At 48.3% G+C, this 26,004-nt stretch overlaps 1 protein-coding gene across 1 annotated transcript in view; it reads right to left on the bottom strand.

Annotated features, from left to right (window-relative positions):
- TMCO1 (transmembrane and coiled-coil domains 1) overlaps positions 1-26,004 on the bottom strand; it is a 180,288-nt gene that overhangs the window by 62,370 nt on the left and 91,914 nt on the right. The window contains exon 5 of the mRNA XM_063940255.1: positions 17,058-17,125. Within this exon, the coding sequence (XP_063796325.1) occupies positions 17,058-17,125 (68 nt within the window). The remainder of the gene's footprint in view (positions 1-17,057; positions 17,126-26,004) is intronic.

The raw sequence follows: 26,004 nt of genomic DNA, 5'->3' as shown, positions 1-26,004 counted from the left end.
GACCCATATACACTCCTGCTTGCAGGAAATGTAGGAATTAACCTAGTTGAAATTCTTCCGTGGAGCCTTCCTGGCCTCACACCATGGAACATATTTTCACCTAAGCGGTGATAATGTTGTGCGGTCACCTCCTTCCTGGCTCTGACCAGGGTAGGGATGACCTCTTCCGGAATGCCTTTTTCCCTTAGGATCCGGCGTTCACCCGCCCTGGCGTCAACGCAGCTGCGGTAAGTCATGGAACAGACATGATTCTTGCTGAATCAAGATCCTTTCTAGTATCTCTTGAAGTTCCGGGTACCAAGTTCTTCTTGGCCCAAACCGGAACCCCGAGTATAGTTCTTACTCCTCTCCTTCCTATCATTCTCCATACACTGGGTATGAAAGGCCGAGGAGGGAACACATACACCGACTGGTACACCCACGGTGTTACCAGAGCGTCCCAGCTATTGCCTGAGGGTCTCTAGACCTGGCGCTTCATGTGGGACGCCATCATAACCACCTTTGGTCTTTCCCAACGGTTTACAAACATGTGGAAACTTCCAGATGAAGTTCCCACTTTTCCGGGTGGAATTCATTTATGCTGAGGAAATCTTCCTAGTTGTCCACTCCCGGAATGAACACTGCTGACAGTGTTATCACATGATCTTTCGCCCAGCGAAGAATCCTTGCTGTCATTGCCCTCCTGCTTCTTGTGCCGCCCCGTCTGTTTACGTGGGCGACTGCCATGATGATGTCCTACTGGATCAGCACCGGTTGACTTTGAAGCAGAGGTCTTCCTAGGCTCAGAGCATCGTAAATTGCCCTTAGCTCCAGTATATTCATGTGGAGAGAAATCTCCAGACTTGACCACACTTCCTTGGAAATTTCTTCCTTGTGTGACTGTTCCCCAGCCTCTCAGGCTGGCATCCGTGGTCACCAGAACACAGTCCTGAATGCTGAATGTGCTGCCCTCTAGAAGATGAGCACTCTGCAGCCCCCACAGAAGAGACACCCTTGTCCTTGGAGACAGGGTTATCCGCTGATGCATCTGAAAATGCGATCCGGACCATTCGTCCAGCAAATCCCCCTGAAAAGTTTTTGCGTGAGATCTGCCGAATGGAATCGCTTCGTAAGAAGCCACCATTTTTCCCAGGACTCCTGTGCATTGATGCACTGATACTTGGCCTGGATTTAGGAGGTTTCTGACTAGGTCGGATAACTCCCTGGCTTTCCCCTCCAGGAGAAATACCTCTTTCTGGACTATGCCCAGAATCATTCCTAGGAACAGCAGACGTATCATCGGAAAACAGCTGCGATTTTTGGAATATTTAGAATCCACTCGTGCTGTCGTAGAACTACTTTAGATAGTTCATTTCCGACCTCCAACTGTTCTCTGGAAACTTGTCCCTTTCAGGATATCGTCCAAGTAAGGGATAATTTAGATGCCTTTCTTCTTTTAAGAATCATCTTTTCGGCCATTACCTTGGTAAAGGCCCGGGGTGCCGTGGATAATTCAACGGCAGCGTCTGAAACTGATATTGACAGTTCTGTATCACGAACCAGAGGTACCCTTGTTGAGAAGGGCAAATTTGGACATGGAGGTAATCCTTGATGTCCAGGGACACCATATAGTCCCCTTTTTTCCGGTTCTCTATCACTGCTCTGAGTGACTCCATCTTGATTTGAACCTTTTTATGTAAGTGTTCAAAGATTTCAGATTTAGACTATGTCTCACCAAGCCGTCTGGCTTCAGTACCACAATATAGTGTGGAGGACTAATACCCTTTTCCTTGTTGTAGGAGGGGTACTTTGATTATCACCTGCTGGAAATACAGCTTGTGAATTTTTTCCCAATACTGCCTCCTTGTCGGAGGGAGCCGTTGGTAAAGCAGGCTTCAGGAACCTGCGAGGAAAAAATGTCTCGACTCTCCAATCTGTACCCCTGGGATAATACTTGTATGATCTAGGGGTCAACTTGCGAGTGATCCCACTGCGCGCTGAGACTCTTGAGACTACCCCCCCACTGGTGGAGGGCTTCTTTTCCTGGGAAGGGGCTGCCTGCTGCAGTCTACTTCCCTTTCCTCTATGTCTGGGCAGATATGACTGGCCTTTTGCCCGCTTGCCCACATGGGAACGGAAGGATTGAGGCTGAAAAGACAGTGTCTTTTTCTGCTGAGATGTAACTTGGGGTAAAAAGGTTGGATTTCCCAGCTGTGGCCGTGGCCCCCAGGTCCGACGGACCGACCCCAAATAACTCCTTCCCTTTATACGGCAATACTTCCATGTGCCGTATGGGATCTGTATCACCTGACCACTGTCGTGTCCATGACATCTTCTGGGAGATATGGACAACGCACTTATCTTTATGCCAGAGTGCAAATATCCCTCTGTGCATCTCGCATACATATATATAGAATGCATCCTATTAAATGCTCTATATCAATAAAATATTTTTAGTCAGGGAATTCGACCAAGCCAACCCAGCACTGCATCTCCAGGCTGATGGCGATCGCTGGTCGCAGTATAACCACCGTCTGTGTGTATATACTTTTTAGGATATTTTTTCAGCTGCCTATCAGCTGGCTCCTTGAGGGCGGCCGTATTTGGAGACGGTAACGCCACTTGATAAGTGTGTGAGCGCCTTATCCACCCTAATGGGTGCTTCCCAACGCGCCCTAACTTCTGGCGGGAAAAGGTATAACGCCAATATTTGCTATCGGGGTAAACCCACGCATCATCACACACTTCATTTTATTTTATCTGATTCAGGAAAAACTACAGGTAGTTTTTTCACTTCCACATAATACCCTTTTCTGTGGTACTTGTAGTATCAGAAATATGTAACAGCTCCTTCATTGCCCTTAACGTGTGGCCCTAATGAGGAATACGTTTGTTTATTCACCGTCGACACTGGATTCAGTGTCCGTGTCTGTGTCTGTGTCGACCGACTGAGGTAAATGGGCGTTTTTTATAAAAAAACCCTGACGGTGTTTCTGAGACGCCTGGACCGTTACTAATTGTTTGTCGGTCGTCTCATGTCGTCAACCGACCTTGCAGCGTGTTGACATTCTCACGTAATTCCCTAAATAAGCCATCCATTCCGGTGTCGACTCCCTAGAGAGTGACATCACCATTACAGGCAATTTCTCCGCCTCCTCCAGCATCGTCCTCATACATGTCGACACACACGTACCGACACACAGCACACACACCTGGAATGCTCTGACAGAGGACAGGACCCCACTAGCCCTTTGGAGAGACAGAGGGAGAGTTTGCCAGCACACACCAAAAAAACGCTATAATTACATAGGGACAACCTTATATAAGTGTTTCTCCCTAATAGCATCTTTATATATATATTTATATCGCCAATTTGTGCCCCCCCTCTCTGTTTAAACCCTGTTTCTGTAGTGCAGTGCAGGGGAGAGCCTGGGAGCCTTCTCTCCAGCCTTTCTGTGAGAGAAAAAATGGCGCTGTGTGCTGAGGAGATAGGCCCCGCCCCTTTTACGGCGGGCTCGTCTCCCGCTCTTTAGTGAAGTTTGGCAGGGGTTAAATATCTCCATATAGCCTCTGGGGGCTATATGTGAGGTATTTTTAGCCAGTATATAGGTTTACATTTGCCTCCCAGGGCGCCCCCCCCCAGCGCCCTGCACCCTCAGTGACAGCGTGTGAAGTGTGCTGAGAGGAAAATGGCGCACAGCTGCAGTGCTGTGCGCTACCTTTAGAAGACTGTCAGAGTCTTCAGCCGCCGATTCTGGACCTCTTCTAACTTCAGCATCTGCAAGGGGGCCGGCGGCGCGGCTCCGGTGACCATCCAGGCTGTACCTGTGATCGTCCCTCTGGAGCTAATGTCCAGTAGCCAAGAAGCCAATCCATCCTGCACGCAGGTGAGTTCACTTCTTCTCCCCTCAGTCCCTCGTTGCAGTGATCCTGTTGCCACAGCAGGACTCACTGTAAAATAAAAAACCTAAGCTAAACTTTCTCTAAGCAGCTCTTTAGGAGAGCCACCTAGATTGCACCCTTCTCGGCCGGGCACAAAAATCTAACTGGAGTCTGGAGGAGGGTCATAGGGGGAGGAGCCAGTGCACACCACCTGATATGGAAAAGCTTTACTTTTTGTGCCCTGTCTCCTGCGGAGCCGCTATTCCCCATGGTCCTTTCAGGAACCCCAGCATCCACTAGGACGATAGAGAAATACGTAATACAGTATATCTTTGTGAAAATCCTATATTAAATAACACCTGACGCACCAAGCCCCCTCAGGTTATAGAATATAGGGATAGCAAGTTGAGTGAAAGACACGAGATGGACACCACTCAGCTATCAATGCACACACAAATAGTCACAGTTTGTACAATGCAGAGGTTATTACAGACAATAATACTGCACTGGACTAGCTTACACAGCTATATAGTCAATAGATATAACACTACACAGTAAGAAACTGGATGTATATCACAGGGTAATTGTACTATAAACCCCTGACTAAATGCACTCTCTTACTAACACTGACTAAAAAGGCAGGTAGAATACTTAAGTGTCATGTAAAGGCACAGCGCTGACAACCAGGCGGCTTTACATAGGAGGATTTGCCCAAGCAGTCCCAAGAACAGTGAGCTGAGGAGTAATGGCGCCGCAGACACTGACAGGGAGTCAGGAAAGACACAGATGCAGCTCCAGGGCAGGAACACTTGCTAGAAATGGCGCTCTGGGGCTGGGGGAGGGGCTTCAGGTCTAAGCCTTATCCCCCTTGCTGGCAAAACCACCGGGTACTGTGGGCGATATTAAAATCGGTTTTAAGAGAAAACCTGACCTGTGCCCATGACCTGGTGATCTAGTGGGATCGCCTGTACTGCCACAGTGTCCACCGCCAGCGCGCGCGGCCCACCTCCCACTGACCGCGCCGGATCGCGATAAAGACAGAGTCCCGCGAGCGGGACCCACTTACCACCTCCCGAAGCGTGGCCACGCAATCCTGGAGAGCCCCAGCCGTGTATGCCTAACGTGAAGTAAACCGGACCCTCCGCTGTAGGTACCTGGCAACCAGGGCTCGGGAGTGTACAGCTCCACTGGGGAGAGCTGGAGCTGCAGCAGTGAATGTCACAAAACATTTACCACCGCTGCTGCCCTTGAAGTCTTCACTTTTTACCTCATAAAAAGCTTTTCTCAGGGCTGCTTGGAGATGCCCCTCTGTTAAGTGCCTGCTTACTGCAGCACCAACTGACAAACTGAGCTCCTGTGCTGGAAAGCTGGGTGATATAGGAGGCGGCGCTGTGCATTCTGGTAAAGTCAAAGCTTTGAGCCTGTTGGTGCCTCGGATCAAGATCCTACTCTACACCCCATTGTCCAGACTTGTGGAGCACAGTGTACCTCGCAGCAGAAAAAAGGATTTACCGGTAGGTAACCAAAATCCTATTTTCTCTTACGTCCTAGAAGATGCTGGGGTCCATTTTAGTACCATGGGGATGTACCAAAGCTCCCAGAACGGGAGGGAGAGCGCGGAGGCTCCTGCAAAACCGCTTAACCAAACTTGGAGGTCAGAGGCCAAAAGTATCGAACTTGTAAAACTTGGCAAACGTGTTAGATCCTGACCAAGTAGCTGCTCAGTAAAGCTGTACAGCAGAGACACCCCAGGCAGCCGCCCAGGAAGAACCCACCTTACGAGTAGAGTGGGCCTTAACAGATTTTGGACACTGTAATCCTGACGTAGAATATGCATGCTGGATGGTGAACCTAATCCAGCGTGAAATCGACTGCTTTGAAGCAGGACACTCAAATTTCTTGGGATCATAGAGGACAAACAGAGAGAGTCAGATTTTCTATGACGAGCCGTCCTCTTCACATAAATCTTCAAAGTCCTCATAACGTGCAAGGCTTTTGAAGCAATTAAGGAGTCAGTAGCCACTGGCACCACAATAGGTTGGTTGATATGAAAAAGCTGAAACAACCTTAGGAAGGAACTGTTGACGAGTCCCGAGTTCCGCCCTATCCTCATGTAAGACCAGATAGGGACTTTTACAGGACAAAGCCTCCAATTCAGACACACGTCGAGCAGAAGCTAAGGCCAACAAAGTGACCGCCTTCCACGTGAGAAATTTGATTTCAGCCTCCTGTAGAGGTTCAAACCAATCCGATTGCAGAAACTGCAATACCACATCAAGATCCCAGGGCGCCGTTGGCCCCACAAAGGGAGGCTGGATGTGCAGAGCCCCTTTCAAAAAGGTCTGAACCTCAGGGAGGACCGCCAAATGTTTCCGGAAGAAAATGGATAAAGCTGAGATCTGGACCTTGATGGAGCCCAAGCTCAGGCCCATATCCACACCTGCTTGCAGGAAAAGGAGAAAACGACCAAGTTGAAACTCCACCGCAGGAAATTTCTTGGATTCACACCAAGACATTTTTTCCAAATTCGATCGTAGTGTTTAGAAGTTACCCCCTTCCTAGCCTGTACCAGGGTAGGAATAACCTCGCTCGGAATACCCTGCCGAGCTAAGATCTGGCGCTCAACCTCCATGCCGTCAAACGTAGCCGTGGTAAGTCTTGATAAGCGAACGGTCCCTGCAGTAGAAGATCCTCTCGAAGAGGTAGGGGCCGTGGATCATCCAGCAGATCCGCGTACCAAGCCCTCCTTGGCCAGCCTGGAGCAATAAGTATTGCCAGAAATATTGTTCTTTTTACAAGTTGAAGAACTTTTGGAATTAGAGGAAGTGGAGGGAACACATACACTGAAGTGAACTCCCACGGTGTTACTAGTGCGTCCACCGCCACTGCCTGTGGGTCCCTCGACGGAACAGTACCTCCGCAGCTTCTTGTTGAGGAAGGAGGCCATCATGTCTATGTGAGGAACCCCCCACCAACCAGTTACCTCCTCAAACAACTCCGGGTGGAGGCCCCACTCTCCTGGATGGAGATCGTGTCTGCTGAGGAAGTCTGCTTCCCAGTTGTCTACTCCCGGAATGAAGATTGCCGACATCGCTACAGCGTGCCTTTCTGCCCAGAGGAGTATTCTTGACACCTCTGACATTGCAGCCCTGTTCTTCGTTCCACCTTGTCGGTTTATGTAGGCCACTGTGGTCACGTTGTCTGACTGAACCTTAACAGCCCGATCCTGTAGAAGGTGTGCTGCTTGAAGAAGGCCGTTGTATACGGCTTAGTTCCAGGATGTTTATTGGAAGAAGAGACTCCTGACTTGACCACCTTCCTTGGAAGGTCTCCCCTTGAGCGAATGCTCCCCAACCTCTTAGGCTTGCATCCGTGGTTAGAAGGATCCAGTCCTGAACTCTGAACCTTCGGCCCTCCAGAAGGTGTGGTAGTTGTAGCCACCAGAGGAGCGAAATCCTGGCTTTCGGTGGCAGACGTATCCTCTGGTGCATGTGTAGTTGAGATCCCGACCACTGATCCAAGAGATCCAGCTGAAAGGATCAAGCATGAAACCTTCCGTACTGCAGAGCCTCATTGGAGGCAACTATCTTCCCCAGAAGGCGGATGCACTGGTGAACCGATACCCGGGCAGGCGTAAAGACATCCCGGACCATAGTTTGAATCACCAACGCTTTCTCCACCGGTAGAAACACCCTCTGCACCTCCGTGTTGAGGATCATTCCCAGGAAAGAGCCTCCTTGTCGGCTCCAGATGAAACTTTGGAAGGTTCAGGATCCTACCATGCTCCCTGAGCAGATGGGTCGTGAGAGCAATGGATCTTAACAACTTCTCCCTGGACGATGCCTTGAGCAGCAGATCGTCCAGATATGGAATTATGTTCACCCCCTGCTTGCTAAGGAGAACCATCATCTCTGCCATCACCTTGGTGAAGACCCTTGGTGCCGTGGAGAGACCAAACGGCAGTGCCTGAAATGGATAGTGATCGTCTAACAGTGCAAACTTGAGATAGGCCTAATGCGGCGACCAAATGGGAATGTGGAGGTATACATCCTTGATGTACAGGGGACACCAGGAACTCCCCCTCCGTCAGTCCTGAGATAACTGCTCTCAGAGAGTCCATCTTGAATTTGAAGTCCCTGAGATAAGGGTTCAAAGATTCCAAGTTCAGAATTGGCCTTACCGAACCTATACGGCTTCGGTACCACAAAAAGGTTCGAATAGTAACCTTTTATTCAACTGATGAGGTGGAACTGGAACAATGACCTCAGACACTACCAATTTCTGGATAGCGTCCAGTAGAATAGCTCTGTCTGCCGGCAAAGCTGGCAAGCCTGATTTGAAGAAACGGTGAGGTGGGAGAGTTTGAAACTCCAGCCTGTACCCCCTGAACACACTATCCTGTATCCAGGGGTCCAGGCCAGACGACACCCAGACGTGGCTGAAATGCTGGAGTTTCGCTCCCACCTGACCTACCTCCAGGCTGTGTGGTCCAGTCATGCTGAGGACTCCTGGGAACCTGCAGTAGCAGGCTTTTTGGATTTGGCACGACCACCTCTAAAGAAGGTGTGAGAGGGCTTGTTCTTTCTAGGCCTAGCGGGCCGAAATGACTGACATGTTGGGAGTAAAAGGCTTCTTCGTAGCCAGTGCAGCTGACGGGAGAAAAGGAGACTTACCCGCGGTAGCTGTGGCAATCCACGCATCCAGCACCTCCCCAGAGCCTGACCTGTACAGGGTAGGCTCTCCACACTTTAACTGGATTCCGCGTCCACAGACCATTGTCGCAGCCAGAGACCCCTGCGAGCCGAGATGGACATGGAGGAGATCCCCGCAGCCATGGAACCAAGATCCATCATGGACTCTACCAGGAACCCTGCAGAATCCTGTATGTTACGTAAAAACAAATCAACGTCACCTTTATCCATCGTAGTCAAGTCCTCCTGCAGAGTAATTGACCACTTTGCTACAGCTTTAGAAATTCATGCACAGGCAATAGTAGGCTGCAGTATAGCCCCTGAAGCCGTGTATATGGATTTGAGCGTAGCATCCACCTTGCGATCAGCCGGGTCTTTCAATGCGGTAGATCCCGGGACCGGTAAGACCACCTGTTTTGACAGCCTGGAGACAGAGGCGTCAACTATAGGTGGGGACTCCCATTTTTTTCTATCGTCTTCCGGGAAGGGAAAAAATAAGATTTTACTCACCGGTAAATCTATTTCTCGTTGTCCGTAGTGGATGCTGGGAACTCCGTAAGGACCATGGGGAATAGACGGGCTCCGCAGGAGACTGGGCACTCTTAAAGAAAGATTAGGTACCATCTGGTGTGCACTGGCTCCTCCCTCTATGCCCCTCCTCCAGACCTCAGTTAGGATACTGTGCCCGGAAGAGCTGACACAATAAGGAAGGATTTTGAATCCCGGGTAAGACTCATACCAGCAACACCGTATAACTCGTGATACTATACCCAGTTAACAGTATGAAATATAACTGAGCCTCTCAACAGATGGCTCAACAATAACCCTTTAGTTAGGCAATAACTATATACAAGTATTGCAGACAATCCGCACTTGGGATGGGCGCCCAGCATCCACTACGGACTACGAGAAATAGATTTACCGGTGAGTAAAATCTTATTTTCTCTGACGTCCTAGTGGATGCTGGGAACTCCGTAAGGACCATGGGGATTATACCAAAGCTCCCAAACGGGCGGGAGAGTGCGGATGACTCTGCAGCATCGAATGAGAGAACTCAAGGTCCTCCTCAGCCAGGGTATCAAATTTGTAGAATTTAGCAAACGTGTTTGCCCCTGACCAAGTTGCAGCTCGGCAAAGTTGTAAAGCCGAGACCCCTCGGGCAGCCGCCCAAGATGAGCCCACTTTCCTCGTGGAATGGGCTGTTACTGATTTAGGATGCGGCAATCCAGCCGCAGAATGCTCCAGTTGAATTGTGCTACAAATTCAGCGAGCAATAGTCTGCTTAGAAGCAGGAGCACCTATTTTGTTGGGTGCCTACAGGATAAAAAACTAGTCAGTTTTCCTGACTCCAGCCGTCCTGGAAATATAAATTTTTAAGGCCCTGACTACGTCCAATAACTTGGAATCTTCCAAGTCCCTAGTAGCCGCAGGCACTACAATAGGTTGGTTCAAGTAAAAAGCTGATACCACCTTAGGGAGAAACTGGGGACGAGTCCTCAATTCTGCCCTATCCATATGGAAAATCAGATAAGAGCTTTTACATGACAAAGCCGCCAATTCTGACACACGCCTGGCCGAAGCCAAGGCCAATAACATGACCACTTTCCACGTGAGATATTTCAAATCCACAGTTTTAAGTGGCTCAAACCAATGTGATTTTAAGAAACTCAACACCACGTTGAGATCCCAAGGTGCCACAGAAGGCACAAAAAAAAAGGGGCTGAATATGTAGCACTCCCTTTACAAATGTCTGAACTCCGGGCAGTGAAGCCAGTTCTTTCTGGAAGAAAATCGACAGAGCCGAAATCTGGACCTTAATGGAACCCAATTTTAGGCCCATAGTCACTCCTGACTGTAGGAAGTGCAGAAAACGACCCAGCTGAAATTCCTCTGTTGGGGCCTTCCTGGCCTCACACCACGCAACATATTTTCGCCAAATACGGTGATAATGGTTTGCGGTTACTTCTTTCCTGGCTTTTATCAGCGTAGGAATGACTTCCTCCGGAATGCCCTTTTGCTTTAGGATCCGGAATTCAACCGCCATGCCGTCCAACGCAGCCGCGGTAAGTCTTGGAACATGTAGCAGATCCTGTCTGAGCGGTAGAGGCCATGGGTCCTCTGATATTATTTCTTGAAGTTCTGGGTACCAAGCTCTTCTTGGCCCATCCGGAACCACAAGTATCGTTCTTACTACTCGTTTTCTTATTATTCTCAGTACCTTTGGTATGAGAGGCAGAGGAGGGAATACATAAACCGACTGGTACACCCACGGTGTCACTAGAGCGTCCACAGCTATTGCCTGAGGGTCCCTTGACCTGGCGCAATATCTAGTTTTTTTGTTTAGGCGGGACGCCATCATGTCCACCTGTGGCCTTTCCCAACGGTTTACCAACAGTTTGAAGACTTCTGGATGAAGTCCCCACTCTCCCGGGTGTCGGTCGTGTCTGCTGAGGAAGTCTGCTTCCCAGTTGTCCACTCCCGGAATGAACACTGCTGACAGTGCTAAGACGTGATTTTCCGCCCATCGGAGAATCCTTGTGGCTTCTGCCATCGCCATCCTGCTTCTTGTGCCGCCCTGTCAGTTTACATGGGCGACTGCCGTGATGTTGTCTGATTGGATCAGTACCGGCTGGTTTTGAAGCAGAGGCTTTGCCAGACTTAGGGCATTGTAAATGGCCCTCAGTTCCAGAATATTTATGTGTAGAGACGACTCCTGACTTGACCAAAGTCCTTGGAAATTTCTTCCATGTGTGACTGCCCCCCAGCCTCGAAGGCTGGCATCCGTGGTTACCAGGACCCAGTCCTGTATGCCGAATCTGCGGCCCTCTTGAAGATGAGCACTCTGCAGCCACCACAGTAGAGATAACCCTGTCTCCAAGGACCAGGGTTATCAGCCGATGCATCTGAAGATGCGATTCCGACCACTTGTCCAAGAGGTCCCACTGAAAGGTTCTTGCATGGAACCTGCCGAATGGAATTTTTGCTTCGTAAGAAGCTACCATTTTTCCCAGGACTCGTGTGCAGTGATGCACCGATACCTGTTTTGGTTTCAGGAGGTCTCTGACTAGAGATGACAGCTCCTTGGCTTTCTCCTGCGGGAGAAACACTTTTTTTCTGTTCTGTGTCCAGAACCATCCCCAGGAACAGCAGGCGTGTGGTAGGAACCAGCTGTGACTTTGGAATGTATAGAATCCATCCGTGCTGTTGTAGCACTTCCCGAGATAGTGCTACTCCGACCAACAACTGCTCCATGGACCTCGCCTTTATGAGGAGATCGTCCAAGTACGGGATAATTAAAAACTCCCTTTTTTCGAAGGAGTATCATCATTTCTGCCATTACCTTGGTAAAGACCCTCTGTGCCGTGGACAGTCCAAACGGCAGTGTGTGGAATTGGTAATGGCAATCCTGTACCACAAATCTGAGGTACTCCTGGTGAGGATGGTAAATGGGGACATGTAGGTAAGCATCCTTGATGTCCAGGGATACCATGTAATCCCCCTCCTCCAGGCTTGCAATAACCGCCCTGAGCGATTCCATCTTGAACTTGAATTTTTTATGTATGTGTTCAAGGATTTCAAATTTAAAATGGGTCTCACCGAACCGTCCGGTTTCGGTACCACAAACAGTGTGGAATAGTAACCCCGTCCTTGTTGAAGTAGGGGCACCTTGACTATCACCTGCTGGGAATACAGTTTGTGAATTGCCTCTAGCACAGCCTCCCTGCCTGAGGGAGTTGTCGGCAAGGCAGATTTGAGGAAACGGCGGGGGGGAGACGCCTCGAATCCCAGCCTGTACCCCTGAGATACTACTTGAAGGATCCAGGGATCCACCTGTGAGCGAGCCCACTGATCGCTGAAATTTTTGAGGCGGCCCCCCACCTTACCTGGCTACGCCTGTGGAGCCCCAGCGTCATGCGGTGGACTCAGAGGAAGCGGGGGAAGAATTTTGATTCTGGGAACTGGCTGACTGGTGCAGCTTTTTCCCTCTTCCCTCGTCTCTGTGCAGAAAGGAAGCGCCTTTGACCCGCTTGCTTTTCTGAAGCCGAAAGGACTGTACCTGATAATACAGTGCTTTCTTAGGCTGTGAGGAAACCTGAGGTAAAAAAATTTCTTCCCAGCTGTTGCTGTGGATACGAGGTCCCAGAGACCATCCCCAAACAATTCCTCACCCTTATAAGGCTCTATGTGCCTTTTAAAGTCAGCATCACCTGTCCAGTGTCGGGTCTCTAATACCCTCCTGACAGAATGGCCATTGCATTAATTCTGGATGCCAGCCGGCAAAATATCCCTCTGTGCATCCATCATATATAAGACGACGACTTATGTTCGCAAAATAGTATCCCTGTTTGACAGGGTTACAGACCACGCTGCAGCAGCACTATCTGCAGGTCTCAGTCTAGTACCGGAGTGTGTAAATACAGACTTCAGGATAGCCTCCTGCTTTTTATCAGCAGGTACCTTCAAAGTGGCCGTATCCTAAGACGGCAGTGCCACCTTTTTTGACAAACGTGTGAGCGCCTTATCCACCCTAGGGGATATCTCCCAGCGTAACTTATCCTCTGGCGGGAAAAGGTACGCCATCAGTAACTTTTCAGAAATTACCAGTTTCTTATCAGGGGAACCCACGCTTTTTCACACTTCATTCACTCATTTGATGGGGGAACAAAACACTGCCTGCTTTTTCTCCCCAAACATAAAACCCTTTTTTAGTGGTACTTGGGTTAATGTCAGAAATGTGTAACACATTTTTTATTGCCGGGATCATGTAACGGATGTTCCTAGTGAATTGTGTATATGTCTCAATCTCGTCGACACTGGAGTCAGACTCCGTGTCGACATCTGTGTCTGCCATCTGAGGGAGCGGGCGTTTGAGCCCCTGATGGCCTTTGAGACGCAGGGGCAGGCTGAGAAGCCGGCTGTCCCATAGCTGTTACGTCATCCAGCCTTTTATGTAAGGAGTTGACACTGTCGGTTAATACCTTCCACCTATCCATCCACTCTGGTGTCGGCCCACAGGGGGCGACATCACATTTATCGGCATCTGCTCCGCCTCCACATAAGCCTCCTCATCAAACATGTCGACACAGCCGTACCGACACACCGCACACACAAAGGGAATGCTCTGACAGAGGACAGGACCCCACACAGCCCTTTGGGGAGACAGAGAGAGAGTATGCCAGCACACACCAGAGCGCTATATAATGTAGGGATAAACACTATCACTGAGTGAATTTTCCCCAATAGCTGCTTGTATAAACAATATTGCGCCTAAATTTAGTGCCCCCCCCTCTCTTTTTAACCCTTTGAGCCTGAAAACTACAGGGGAGAGCCTGGGGAGCTGTCTTCCAGCTACACTGTGAAGAGAAAATGGCGCCAGTGTGCCGAGGGAGATAGCTCCGCCCCTTTTTCGCGGACTTTTCTCACGCTTTTTTATGGATTCTGGCAGGGGTAATTATCACATATATAGCCTCTGGGGCTATATATTGTGATTATTTTGCCAGCCAAGGTGTTTTTATTGCTGCTCAGGGCGCCCCCCCCCCAGCGCCCTGCACCCTCAGTGACCGGAGTGTGAAGTGTGTATGAGGAGCAATGGCGCACAGCTGCAGTGCTGTGCGCTACCTTGGTGAAGACTGAAGTCTTCTGCCGCCGATTTTCCGGACCATCTTCATGCTTCTGGCTCTGTAAGGGGGACGGCGGCGCGGCTCCGGGAACGAACACCAAGGACGGGTCCTGCGGTCGATCCCTCTGGAGCTAATGGTGTCCAGTAGCCTAAGAAGCCCAAGCTAGCTGCAAGCAGGTAGGTTCGCTTCTTCTCCCCTTAGTCCCTCGTTGCAGTGAGCCTGTTGCCAGCAGGTCTCACTGTAAAATAAAAAACCTAACATATACTTTCTTTCTAGGAGCTCAGGAGAGCCCCTAGTGTGCATCCAGCTCGGCCGGGCACAGAAATCTAACTGAGGTCTGGAGGAGGGGCATAGAGGGAGGAGCCAGTGCACACCAGATAGTACCTAATCTTTCTTTTAGAGTGCCCAGTCTCCTGCGGAGCCCGTCTATTCCCCATGGTCCTTACGGAGTTCCCAGCATCCACTAGGACAGGCCTGGCCAACCTGTGGCTCTCCAGCTGTTGTAAAACTACAAGTCCCATCATGCTTTGCCACAGTTTTGCTATTAGGGAATGCTAAAACTGTGGCAAGGCATGCTGGGATGTGTAGTTTCACAACATCTGGAGAGCCACAGGTTGGCCAGGCCTGCACTAGGACGTCAGAGAAACAACCAGAACCCTTTTAGGGATCTGGAATTTTTTCTCCGGGTTTTCCCAGGCTTTTTCAAATACAGCATTTAATTCCTTAGATACCGGAAAGGTGAGAGGGGCTTTCTTACTGTCCGTGAAAAAGGCCTCCTCAACCTGCTCAGGAGTTGTGTCAGTAATGTGTAACACATCCCACATGGCCTCAATCATCAACTGCACCCCCTTAGCAAGTGATGCCGCCCCCCTCGACACATCCCCATCACCGTCTGCTGTGTCAGAATCGGTATCCGTGTCATCCTGCATGATTTGGGCAATAGCACGTTTGTGAGAATGCACCGCAGGGGGCACCGAGGGAGCAGTATCGGACCATACTGCCATAGAGGATTGCAATACCTGAGTTGCATGCTCAGTCAGTGCTTGCAACCCTTTCAGAAATCTGAGAAATAGCCCCCTTAAGAGAAGCTAACCACTCCGGTTCTCTAGCTGGGATCTGCGCTACAACAGTGCAATCCTGATTACATGGGATGGGATCTTCCCGAGAAGATACTCTGCAGCATACGAGACAGAGTCTCTGGACATGGTTGCTTGTACACCCCACACACACACACACACACACACACACACACACACACACACACACACACACACACACACACAGAGCGTACAGGGCAGACAGTCTGCGCTCCTACCCTGTTGCCGCCATCTTCGCACCGGCCCCCCCGCTTGCTAAGGGGGTCAGTGACTCACTCGCCACAAACTTCAGCTCTGCAAGGGGGTGGCAGCATGTTGCTGGGGCGAGCGTTCCCCTGCAGCGGGGAGCGATCTATCCCCTCTGGAGCGCAGTTTTCAGTCAGCGGAGACAGTGGCTAAGACCCCGCAGGGCGGACACTGCTCCCCCCCTCAGTCCCTCAATGCAGGGACACTGCTCCTCCCCTCAGTCCCTCAATGCAGCCTCACTGTAAAATAAAAACTCTACAATAAACTCTTACTAAGAAAGCTCTGTAGAGCTCCCCTAGCTGTGACTGGCTCATCCGGGTAAATTTTCTAACCCGAGTCTGGTAGGAGGGGCATAGAGAGAGGAGCCAGAGAACACTGTTAAACTCTTAAAGTGTCAATGGCTCCTGGTGGACCTGTCTATACCCCATGGTACTAATATGGACCCCAGCATCCTCTAGGACATAAGAGAAATACAAGGTAAGCTTAACAGGCGAGAGAACTAAGCACTTAGGTTTAGGTTTTTCTTTTTTAGTAACTAAAGGGACATTCGTGAAATGCTTGCGTAAACAGGTAAGTCTTGAGTCTGTTTTGAAGGATTCTAGAGTTAAGATGTCTCAATCTGTGCGGGAAGCGAGTTGGAGTCGCAAAGCTGAAAGCTTGACCACCAGATAAATTCAGAAAGATCCTAGGTACTGCTAATTGTCCTTCATCTAAAGATCACAGTAATCAAGAGGGGCAGTAAGGGATCAGAATGTAGGGTTTTGAAAGTCAGTAAAACAAACTTGAACTAGATTTGCCATCTTACAGGCATCCTGTGTGTGAAGGGAGTAACAATTGGGTGTTGCAGTATGTGGCTGGAATGGGTCTGGTCGGTTAATATCCTGGCAGCTGCATTCTGTAGCAGCTGCAATTCTTTTTTTTGGGAGACCCAGGTAAAGGGCAGAACAGTACTCTCTAGGCATGATGTTACAAATGCATGTGTGACTTTAGGCAGGTCTGCTGAGGAAATGACGTGTTTGATTCTGGCTATGTTCCACAGATGAAAGAATGAGGATTTGATTGTGGCTGATACCTGATGTTTAAGTGTCAAGCCACCATCCAGGACAACACCAAGATTCCACACATGTTCAGTATTTTGCCATTTTGAACCCCCAAGCATAAGGCCTGCTGGTTAAGTAGGTATTGTGTGAAGTCCCTCTACAGGCATTGCCTTTCAGTAGGGAAAATATTCTCTGTAGTGAGAAGTTTCTTGTTGTAAATTAGATGCAATAATTCTGATCATCATACAATGATTAAGAAAAGCAAAATAAATGTAGAACTATTTTCATAATGATGCATCAAATGAGGGTTATGAAATCACTACACAACGTAATGTTTTTCCTTAAGCTTCAGGGATCATTTTATCGGATAACTGTGCCTTTGCTCTATATTGTATATAACTATTACCTGAAGCACAGTGGTAGCAATTACACTGACTTTAACATTAAGGTGTAAGAATGATGTGGCCACCTAATAGAAGAATAAGGATATACACAACTTACATTGAGTTGAACATGCCCATCAAAGCCGTGAAGCAAAAGCCAATTGCAAACATTGACTTCATGCGGACCTACAAGGAAACAAACACAACCAGTAATATTACAATAATACTGCAACTACATGAAGATATGAGTCAGAGATAATAAGGAGATCATTTTAACACAGCATGGAAAGCCAAATCATTGTGACCCACTCACCAACATGAACGGACCTCTCAAACATGTGAAAATAGTGGTTTCCGCATACTTTTCACATGTTTCAGTTGCACCCGATTTGTCACATTTCCATATACAGGTTGAGTATCCCTTATCCAAAATGCTTGGGACCAGAGGAATTTTGGATATCGGATTTTTCCGTATTTTGGAATAATTGCATACCATAATGAGATATTATGGTGATGGGACCTAAATCTAAGTACAGAATGCATTTACGTTACATATACACATTATACGCACAGCCTGAATGTAATTTTAGCCAATATTTTGAATAACTTTTTGCAATAAACAAAGTGTATCTACATTCACACAATTCATTTATGTTTCATATACACCTTATACACACAGCCTGAAGGTCCTTTAATACAATATTTTTAATAACTTTGAGTATTAAACAAAGTTTGTGTACACTGAGCCATCAAAAAACAAAGGTTTCACTATCTCAGTCTTACTCAAAAAAGTCCGTATTTCGGAATATTTGGATATGGGATACTCAACCTGAAGTAATATGGAACAACTATTCCTCAAGCTCTGAAAGTTTTTGAAGCGTGTCTGACCATTAACACCATTTTCAGATGGTGTTAGCCCACTGATCCATATCCTTTCCTACAGGGAGGAGAACCAGAATGTCTCCCCTGGTTATTGCAGTACGCATGTGTGAGATAAGCTAGTGCACACACAATAACACTGCCAGATGCAACCTGACCAAGTAAACTATCGCTGCTAGTACAGGTTGAGTATCTCATATCCAAATATTCCGAAATACGGACTATTCCGAAATACGGACTTTGAGTGAGATAGAGAAACATTTGTTTTTGGATGGCTCAATGTACACAAACTTTGTTTAATACACAAAGTTATTAATATTGTATTAAATGACCTTCAGGCTGTGTGTATATAAGGTGTATATGAAACAAATGAATTTTGTGAATGTAGACACACTTTGTTTAATGCACAAAGTTATTAAAAATATTGGCTAAAATTACCTTCAGGCTGTGTGTATAAGGTGTATATGTAACAAATGCATTCTGTGGTTAAACTTAGGTCCCATCACCAGATCTCATTATGGTATCTAATTATTCCAAAATACGGAAAAATTCGATATTCAAAATACCTCTGGTCCCAAGCATTTTGGATAAGGGATACTCAACCTGTATTAGTAGCAAAAGTGGTAATGTTGGGGTTTGTGGGACAGCAGCTATTCATAGCAGCTGTCCTGGAGCCAGAATAATGGAATGAATGCTCTGGTAGATTTGGATCTATCTCCACAAATCACAGCAAGTTAGGTCCATAATTTAATGGGGCAAATTAATGATGAATAGGTCAATCAAACGTAGTATGTCAGACATACAGTACATTTGCAATTTAGGAGATTTATGGCCGAATGATTTCAGTAATCACGGAAGTCTTATCTAGTCAATTCAATATCGGAAAACGCTGTTTATATTCTAGGGCCACATATATTTTATTGACAATAAAAGGGTCAATACCTAACAAAATATTACGGTTTATAATACTGTAGCAGTAGGTAGTATGGACCATTGTTCCAAATCGCAACTATTTTTGGCTAAATGTCTGTCTAAAATGTCCTTCAATCTGATTACAGAAAGTGTGAACAGAATATATTCTAGTGTGTGTGTACATATGTATATTTATTTATTATTTATTTATTTATTTAACAGTTTCTTATATAGCACAGCATATTCCGTTGCGTTTTACAATTAGAACAGTAATAGAACAAAACTGGGTAAAAACAGACAGACAGAGGTAGGAAGGCCCTGCTCGCAAGCTTACAATCTATAGGGAAATAGGCATAGATACACAAGGATAGATGCTATCTATTGCATAATGGTCCACCAGATTGCTAGGTTCTTAATGGGTTGTATGATGATACCCTGCAAAGCTGGCCAAGTGTCAGGAGGGTGTGAGACTAAAGAAAGACAAGATATGTGATGTTATGAATACTGTACAGAGAGGATGTAATTAGACAAGGAAGCACTGAAGGTTATGTGGGTGGGTCTGGAATTTGATAGGCTTGTCTGAAGAGGTGACTTTTCAGGGAACGTTTAAAGGTTTGGAGACTAGAGGCGAGTCTTACTGTACGTGGGAGGGCATTCCACAGAGTGGGTGAAGCCCGGATAAAGGGGGTAATTCCAAGTTGATCGCAGCAGGAAATTTTTTAGCAGTTGGGCAAAATCATGTGCACTGCAGGGGGGGCAGATATAACATTTGCATGGGTTATTTTTTTTCTGTGCAGGGTAAATACTGGCTGCTTTATTTTTACACTGCAATTTAGATTGCAGATTTAACACACCACACCCAAATCTCTCTCTCTCTGCACATGTTATATCTGCCCCCTGCAGTGCACATGGTTTTGCCCAACTGCTAAAAAATTTCCTGCTGCGATCAACTTGGAATTACCCCCAAAATCCTGTAATTGAGTGTGAACAAGTAATGCATGTGGATGAGAGCCGTAGATCTTGTGCAGAGCGGAGAGGTTGGGTAGGAAGATATTTTGAGATGAGTGAAGAGATGTATGTTGGTGCAGTTTGGTTAATAGCCTTGTATGTGAGTAAAAGTATTTTATATTTAATACGGTAGAATACCGGTAACCAATGGAGGGACTGACAGAGCGGATCTACAGACGATGAATGTCTGGCGAGGAAGATTAGCCTCGCAGCTGCATTTAAAATAAGAATTTACGTACCGATAATTCTATTTCTCATAGTCCGTAGTGGATGCTGGGGACTCCGTAAGGACCATGGGGAATAGCGGCTCCGCAGGAGACTGGGCACATCTAAAGAAAGCTTTAGGACCATCTGGTGTGCACTGGCTCCTCCCCCCATGACCCTCCTCCAAGCCTCAGTTAGGATACTGTGCCCGGACGAGCGTACACAATAAGGAAGGATTTTGAATCCCGGGTAAGACTCATACCAGCCACACCAATCACATCGTATAACCTGTGATCTGAACCCAGTTAACAGCATGATAACAGAGGAGCCTCTGAAAGATGGCTCACAACAATAATAACCCGATTTTTGTAACAATAACTATGTACAAGTATTGCAGACAATCCGCACTTGGGATGGGCGCCCAGCATCCACTACGGACTATGAGAAATAGAATTATCGGTAAGTAAATTCTTATTTTCTCTAACGTCCTAAGTGGATGCTGGGGACTCCGTAAGGACCATGGGGATTATACCAAAGCTCCCAAACGGGCGGGAGAGTGCGGATGACTCTGCAGCACCAAATGAGAGAACTCCAGGTCCTCCTCAGCCAGGATATCAATTTTGTAGAATTTTACAAACGTATTTGCTCCTGACCAAGTAGCTGCTCGGCAAAGTTGTAAAGCCGAGACCCCTCGGGCAGCCGCCCAAGATGAGCCCACCTTCCTTGTGGAGTGGGCATTACAGATTTTTGGCTGTGGCAGGCCTGCCACAGAATGTGCAAGCTGAATTGTACTACAAATCCAACGAGCAATAGTCTGCTTAGAAGCAGGAGCACCCAGCTTGTTGGGTGCATACAGGATAAACAGCGAGTCAGATTTCCTGACTCCAGCCCTCCTGGAAACATATATTTTCAGGGCCCTGACAACGTCTAGCAACTTGGAGTCCTCCAAGTCCCTAGTAGCCGCAGGCACAACAAATAGGTTGGTTCAGGTGAAACGCTGAAACCACCTTAGGGAGAAACTGAGGACGAGTCCTCAATTCCGCCCTGTCCGAATGGAACATCAGATAAGGGCTTTTTCAGGATAAAGCCGCCAATTCTGACACGCGCCTGGCCCAGGCCAGGGCCAACAGCATGACCACTTTCCATGTGAGATATTTTAACTCCACAGATTTAAGTGGTTCAAACCAATGTGACTTTTGGAACCCAAAACTACATTGAGATCCCAAAGTGCCACTGGAGGCACAAAAGGAGGCTGTATATGCAGTACCCCTTTTACAAACGTCTGAACTTCAGGGACTGAAGCTAGTTCTTTTTGGAAGAAAATTGTCAGGGCCGAAATTTGAACCTTAATGGACCCCAATTTCAGGCCCATAGACACTCCTGTTTGCAGGAAATGTAGGAATCGACCCAGTTGAATTTCCACCATCGGGCCTTACTGGCCTCGCACCACGCAACATATTTTCGCCAATTGCGGTGATAATGTTTTTGCGGTTACATCCTTCCTGGCTTTGATCAGGATAGGGATGACTTCATCCGGAATGCCTTTTTTCCTTCAGGATCCGGCGTTCAACCGCCATGCCGTCAAACGCAGCCGCGGTAAGTCTTGGGACAGACAGGGTCCTTGCTGGAGCAGGTCCCTTCTTAGAGGTAGAGGCCACGGATCCTCCGTGAGCATCTCTTGAAGTTCCGGTTACCAAATCCTTCTTGGCCAATCCGGAGCCACGAATATAGTGCTTACTCCTCTCCATCTTATCAATCTCAGTACCTTGGGTATGAGAGGCAGAGGAGGGAACACATACCCTGACTGGTACACCCACGGTGTTACCAGAGCGTCTACAGCTATTGCCTGAGGGTCCCTGGACCTGGCGCAATACCTGTCGAGTTTTTCCCAACGGTTTATAATCATGTGGAAGACTTCTGGGTGAAGTCCCCACTCTCCCGGGTGGAGGTCGCGCTGAGGAAGTCTGCTTCCCAGTTGTCCACTCCCGGAATGAATACTGCTGACAGTGCTATCACATGATTTTCCGCCCAGCGAAGAATCCTTGCAGCTTCTGCCATTGTCCTGCTTCTTGTGCCACCCTGTCTGTTTACGTGGGTGACTGCCGTGATGTTGTCCGACTGGATCAACACCGGCTGACCTTGAAGCAGAGGTCTTGCTAAGCTTAGAGCATTGTAAATGTCCCTTAGCTTCAGGATATTTATGTGAAGTGATGTCTCCAGGCTTGACCATAAGTCCTGGATATTCCTTCCCTGTGTGACTGCTCCCCAGCCTCGCAGGCTGGCATCCGTGGTTACCAGGACCCAGTCCTGAATGCCGAATCTGCGGCCCTCTAGAAGATGAGCACTCTGCAACCACCACAGGAGGGACACCCTTGTCCTTGGTGACAGGGTTATCCGCTAATGCATCTGAAGATGCGACACGGACCATTTGTCCAGCAGGTCCCACTGGAAAGTTCTTGCGTGGAATCTGCCGAATGGGATTGCTTCGTAGGAAGCCACCCTTTTACCCAGAACCCTTGTGCATTGATGCACTGAGACTTGGCTCGGTTTTAGGAGGTTCCTGACTAGCTCGGATAACTCCCTGGCTTTCTCCTCCGGGAGAAACACCTTTTTCTGGACTGTGTCCAGGATCATCCCTAGGAACAGAAGACGAGTCGTCGGAACCAGCTGCGATTTTGGAATATTGAGAGTCCAACCGTGCTGCAGCAACACTACCTGAGATAGTGCTACACCGACCTCCAACTGTTCCCTGGATCTTACCCTTATCAGGGAATTGTCCAAGTAAGGGATAACTAAAATTCCCTTCCTTTGAAGGAATATCATCATTTCGGCCATTACCTTGGTAAAGACCCGGGGTGCCGTGGACCATCCATACGGCAGCGTCTGAACTGATAGTGACAGTTCTGTACCATAAACCTGAGGTACCCTTGGTGAGAAGGGTAAATTTTGACATGAAGGTAAGCATCCTTGATGTCCCGAGACATCATGTAGTCCCCTTCTTCCAGGTTCGCAATCACTGCTCTGAGTGACTCAATCTTGAATTTGAACCTCTGTATGTAAGTGTTCAAAGATTTTAGATTTAGAATCGGTCTCACCGAGCCGTCCGGCTTCGGTACCACAACAGTGTGGAATAATACCCCGTTCCCTGTTGCAGGAGGGGTATCTTGAATATCACCTGCTGGGAATACAGCTTGTGAATGGCTTCCAAAACTGTCTCCCTGTCAGAAGGAGACATCGGTAAAGCCGACTTTAGGAAACGGCGAGGGGGAGACGTCTCGAATTCTAATTTGTACCCCTGAGATATCACCTGAAGGATCCAGGGGTCTACTTGCGAGTGAGCCCACTGCGCGCTGAAATTCATTGAGACGGGCCCCCCACCGTGCCTGATTCTGCTTGTAAAGCCCCAGCGTATACTGAGGGCTTGGCAGAGGCGGGAGAGGGTTTCTGTTCCTGGGAACTGGCTGATTTCTGCAGCCTTTTTCCTCTCCCTCTGTCACGGGGCAGAAATGAGGAACCTTTTGCCCGCTTATCCACGAAAAGACTGCGCCTGATAATATGGCGTCTTCTCATGTTGAGAGGCGACCTGGGGTACAAACGTGGATTTCCCAGCTGTTGCCGTGGCCACCAGGTCTGAAAGACCGACCCCAAATAACTCCTCCCCTTAATAAGGCAATACTTCCAAATGCCGTTTGGAATACGCATCACCTGACCACTGACGTGTCCATAACCCTCTACTGGTAGAAATGGACAACGCACTTAGACTTGATGCCAGTCGGCAAATATTCCGCTGTGCATCACGCATATATAGAAATGCATCTTTCAAATGCTCTATAGGCAAAAATATACTGTCCCTATCTAGGGTATCAATATTTTCAGTCAGGGAATCCGACCACGCCAACCCAGCACTGCACATCCAGGGTGAGGCGATTGCTGGTCGCAATATAACACCAGTATGTGTGTAAATACATTTTAGGATACCCTCCTGCTTTCTATCAGCAGGATCCTTAAGGGCGGCCATCTCAGGAGAGGATAGAGCCCTTACAAGCGTGTGAGCGCTTTATCCACCCTAGGGGGTGTTTCCCAACGCACCCTAACCTCTGGCGGGAAAGGATATAATGCCAATAACATTTTAGAAATTATCAGTTGTTATCGGGGGAAACCCACGCATCATTACACACCTCATTTAATTTCTCAGATTCAGGAAAACTACATGTAGTTTTTCCTCACCGAACATAATACCCCTTTTTGGTGGTACTCGTATTATCAGAAATGTGTAAAACATTTTTCATTGCCTCAATCATGTAACGTGTGGCCCTACTGGAAGTCACATTTGTCTCTTCACCGTCGACACTGGAGTCAGTATCCGTGTCGGCGTCTATATCTGCCATCTGAGGTAACGGGCGCTTTAGAGCCCCTGACGGCCTATGAGACGTCTGGACAGGCACAAGCTGAGTAGCCGGCTGTCTCATGTCAACCACTGTCTTTTATACAGAGCTGACACTGTCACGTAATTTCTTCCAACAGTTCATCCACTAAGGTGTCGACCCCCTAGGGGGTGACATCACTATTACAGGCAATCTGCTCCGTCTCCACATCATTTTTCTCCTCATACATGTCGACACAAAAGTACCGACATACAGCACACACACAGGGAATGCTCTGATAGAGGACAGGACCCCACTAGCCCTTTGGGGAGACAGAGGGAGAGTTTGCCAGCACACACCAGAGCGCTATATATACAGGGATAACCTTATATAAGTGTTTTTCCCCTTATAGCTGCTGTATAGTTAATACTGCGCCTAATTTGTGCCCCCCTCTCTTTTTTAACCCTTTCTGTAGTGTAGTGACTGCAGGGGAGAGCCAGGGAGCTTCCCTCCAACGGAGCTGTGAGGGAAAATGGCGCCAGTGTGCTGAGGAGATAAGGCCGCCGATAAGGGGGCGGAGCCTATCTCCCGTTTTTTTATGTATTTTGGCAGGGGTTAAATGCATCCATATAGCCCAGGAGCTATATGTGATGCATTTTTTTTGCCATCCAAGGTGTTTATTATTGCGTCTCAGGGCGCCCCCCCCAGCGCCCTGCACCCTCAGTGACCGGAGTGTGAAGTGTGCTGAGAGCAATGGCGCACAGCTGCAGTGCTGTGCGCTACCTTGTTGAAGACAGGACGTCTTCTGCCGCCGATTTTCCGGACCTCTTCTGCCTTCTGGCTCTGTAAGGGGGCCGGCGGCGCGGCTCTGGGACCCATCCAAGCTGGGCCTGTGATCGTCCCTCTGGAGCTAATGTCCAGTAGCCTAAGAAGCCCAATCCACTCTGCACGCAGGTGAGTTCGCTTCTTCTCCCCTTAGTCCCTCGATGCAGTGAGCCTGTTGCCAGCAGGTCTCACTGAAAATAAAAAACCTAAACTAAAACTTTCACTAAGAAGCTCAGGAGAGCCCCTAGTGTGCACCCTTCTCGTTCGGGCACAGAGATCTAACTGAGGCTTGGAGGAGGGTCATGGGGGGAGGAGCCAGTGCACACCAGATAGTCCTAAAGCTTTCTTTAGATGTGCCCAGTCTCCTGCGGAGCCGCTATTCCCCATGGTCCTTACGGAGTCCCCAGCATCCACTTAGGACGTTAGAGAAAATGGATTGTAGTGGTGAGAGCCTATGTTTGGGAAGACCGGTCAGGAGACTATTACAATAATCAATGCGGGAGATAATGAGAGGGGTGGTCTTCAGGTTGCAGACTGTCGGGATCCCGGCGCACAGTATACCGACAGATTTTTTCCCTCGTGGGGGTCCACGACCCCCCTGGAAGGAGAATAAATAGCGTGGCGAGCACAGCGAGCCCGCAGGGGGCTCATTTGCGCTCGCCACGCTGTCAGTATGCCGGCGGTCGGGCTCTCGCCGCCGGTATGCTGGTCGTCGGGAGCCCGGCCACCGGCATACCATACTACACCCAATGAGAGCATGGATTAGAGTTTTTGCTGTATCTTGTGTAAGATATGGTCGTATTTTGGATATGTTTCTTAGATGTATGTAACATGATCTTGAGACAGATTGAATGTGGGGAACAAAGGACAGTT

This window comes from Pseudophryne corroboree, chromosome 9 (assembly GCF_028390025.1).
Source record: "Pseudophryne corroboree isolate aPseCor3 chromosome 9, aPseCor3.hap2, whole genome shotgun sequence".
In the NCBI taxonomy this organism is placed as follows: Eukaryota; Metazoa; Chordata; class Amphibia; order Anura; family Myobatrachidae; genus Pseudophryne; species Pseudophryne corroboree.
The sequence above is the reverse complement of the archived record's forward strand: the minus strand, read 5'-3'. Positions and strand labels throughout refer to the sequence as shown.